The sequence below is a fragment of the Egretta garzetta genome, unplaced genomic scaffold, assembly GCF_000687185.1.
Source record: "Egretta garzetta isolate BGI_Z169 unplaced genomic scaffold, ASM68718v1 scaffold637, whole genome shotgun sequence".
NCBI classification, from domain to species: domain Eukaryota; kingdom Metazoa; phylum Chordata; class Aves; order Pelecaniformes; family Ardeidae; genus Egretta; species Egretta garzetta.
Window position 1 is genome coordinate 666279 of NW_009260358.1, and position 1352 is coordinate 667630.

General features: G+C 60.3%; 1 protein-coding gene across 1 annotated transcript in view; it reads left to right on the plus strand.

Moving 5' to 3' along the window:
• Positions 1–458: 458 nt before the first annotated feature.
• SOX2 (SRY-box transcription factor 2) overlaps positions 459–1352 on the plus strand; it is a 33801-nt gene continuing 32907 nt past the window's right edge. Inside the window, exon 1 of the mRNA XM_009642977.2 lies at positions 459–1350. Coding sequence (XP_009641272.1) covers positions 459–1350 — 892 coding nt within the window. The remainder of the gene's footprint in view (positions 1351–1352) is intronic.

The following is a 1352-nucleotide window of genomic DNA, read 5'->3' on the forward strand; positions in this document are numbered from 1 at the left end:
GATTGGCCGGGGCGAGCACATTTATTGCCTGACAAGCCCCCATCACATGGATGGTTGTCTATTAACTTGTTCAAAAAAGTATCAGGAGTTGTCAAGGCAGAGAGAGGGAGTGCGTGTGTTTGCGAAGGGGCGCAGGAGTTTGCTGGCTCTTTAAGACCGAGGTGGAGAGGGAGCGGGAGCGCGCGCGGCAGGCAGAGGAAGGGAAAAAGGAGGAAGAAGAAGTTTTTTAAAAGCGAGGCTCCGGCGGCAATAATAGCAGTTATTAGCATTATTAATCCATCGGCGAAGAGGAAGATCCTGGTCTTGATCCAAGCGTGGTTTTGGGGAGTCCCCCTCCCCCCTTTCCTACCCCTCCCTAGGAAAAAAAAAAAAAAAAAAAAAAAAAACCCGACCCGGGCGCCGCTGCGCGTGCTCCTCGCTTCCCCGCTCGAGGCTGGTTCCAGGCGAAGGCGGTTTGAATGTACAACATGATGGAAACCGAGCTGAAGCCTCCCGCCCCCCAGCAAACTTCGGGGGGAGGCACGGGCAACTCCAACGCGGCCGCCAACAACCAGAAGAACAGCCCGGACCGGGTCAAGCGCCCGATGAACGCGTTCATGGTGTGGTCCCGCGGGCAGCGGCGGAAAATGGCCCAGGAGAACCCCAAGATGCACAACTCCGAGATCAGCAAGCGGCTCGGGGCGGAGTGGAAACTTTTATCCGAGGCGGAGAAGAGACCCTTCATCGACGAAGCCAAGCGGCTCAGGGCTCTGCACATGAAGGAGCACCCGGATTATAAATACCGACCCCGGAGGAAAACCAAGACCCTCATGAAGAAGGATAAGTACACGTTGCCGGGGGGCTTGCTGGCACCGGGCACCAATACCATGGCGACCGGGGTAGGGGTTGGGGCCACCTTGGGCGCTGGGGTGAACCAGAGGATGGACAGTTACGCGCACATGAACGGCTGGACCAACGGGGGCTATGGGATGATGCAAGAGCAGCTCGGCTACCCGCAGCACCCGGGCTTGAACGCGCACAACGCGGCGCAGATGCAGCCCATGCACCGCTACGACGTGAGCGCCCTGCAGTACAACTCCATGACCAGCTCGCAGACCTACATGAACGGCTCGCCCACCTACAGCATGTCCTACTCCCAGCAGGGCACCCCGGGCATGGCCCTGGGCTCCATGGGCTCGGTGGTCAAGACGGAGTCCAGCTCCAGCCCCCCCGTCGTCACCTCCTCGTCTCACTCCAGGGCCCCTTGCCAGGCCGGGGACCTGCGGGACATGATCAGCATGTACCTCCCGGGCGCGGAGGTGCCGGAGCCCGCGGCCCCGAGCAGACTGCACATGTCGCAGCACTACCAGAGC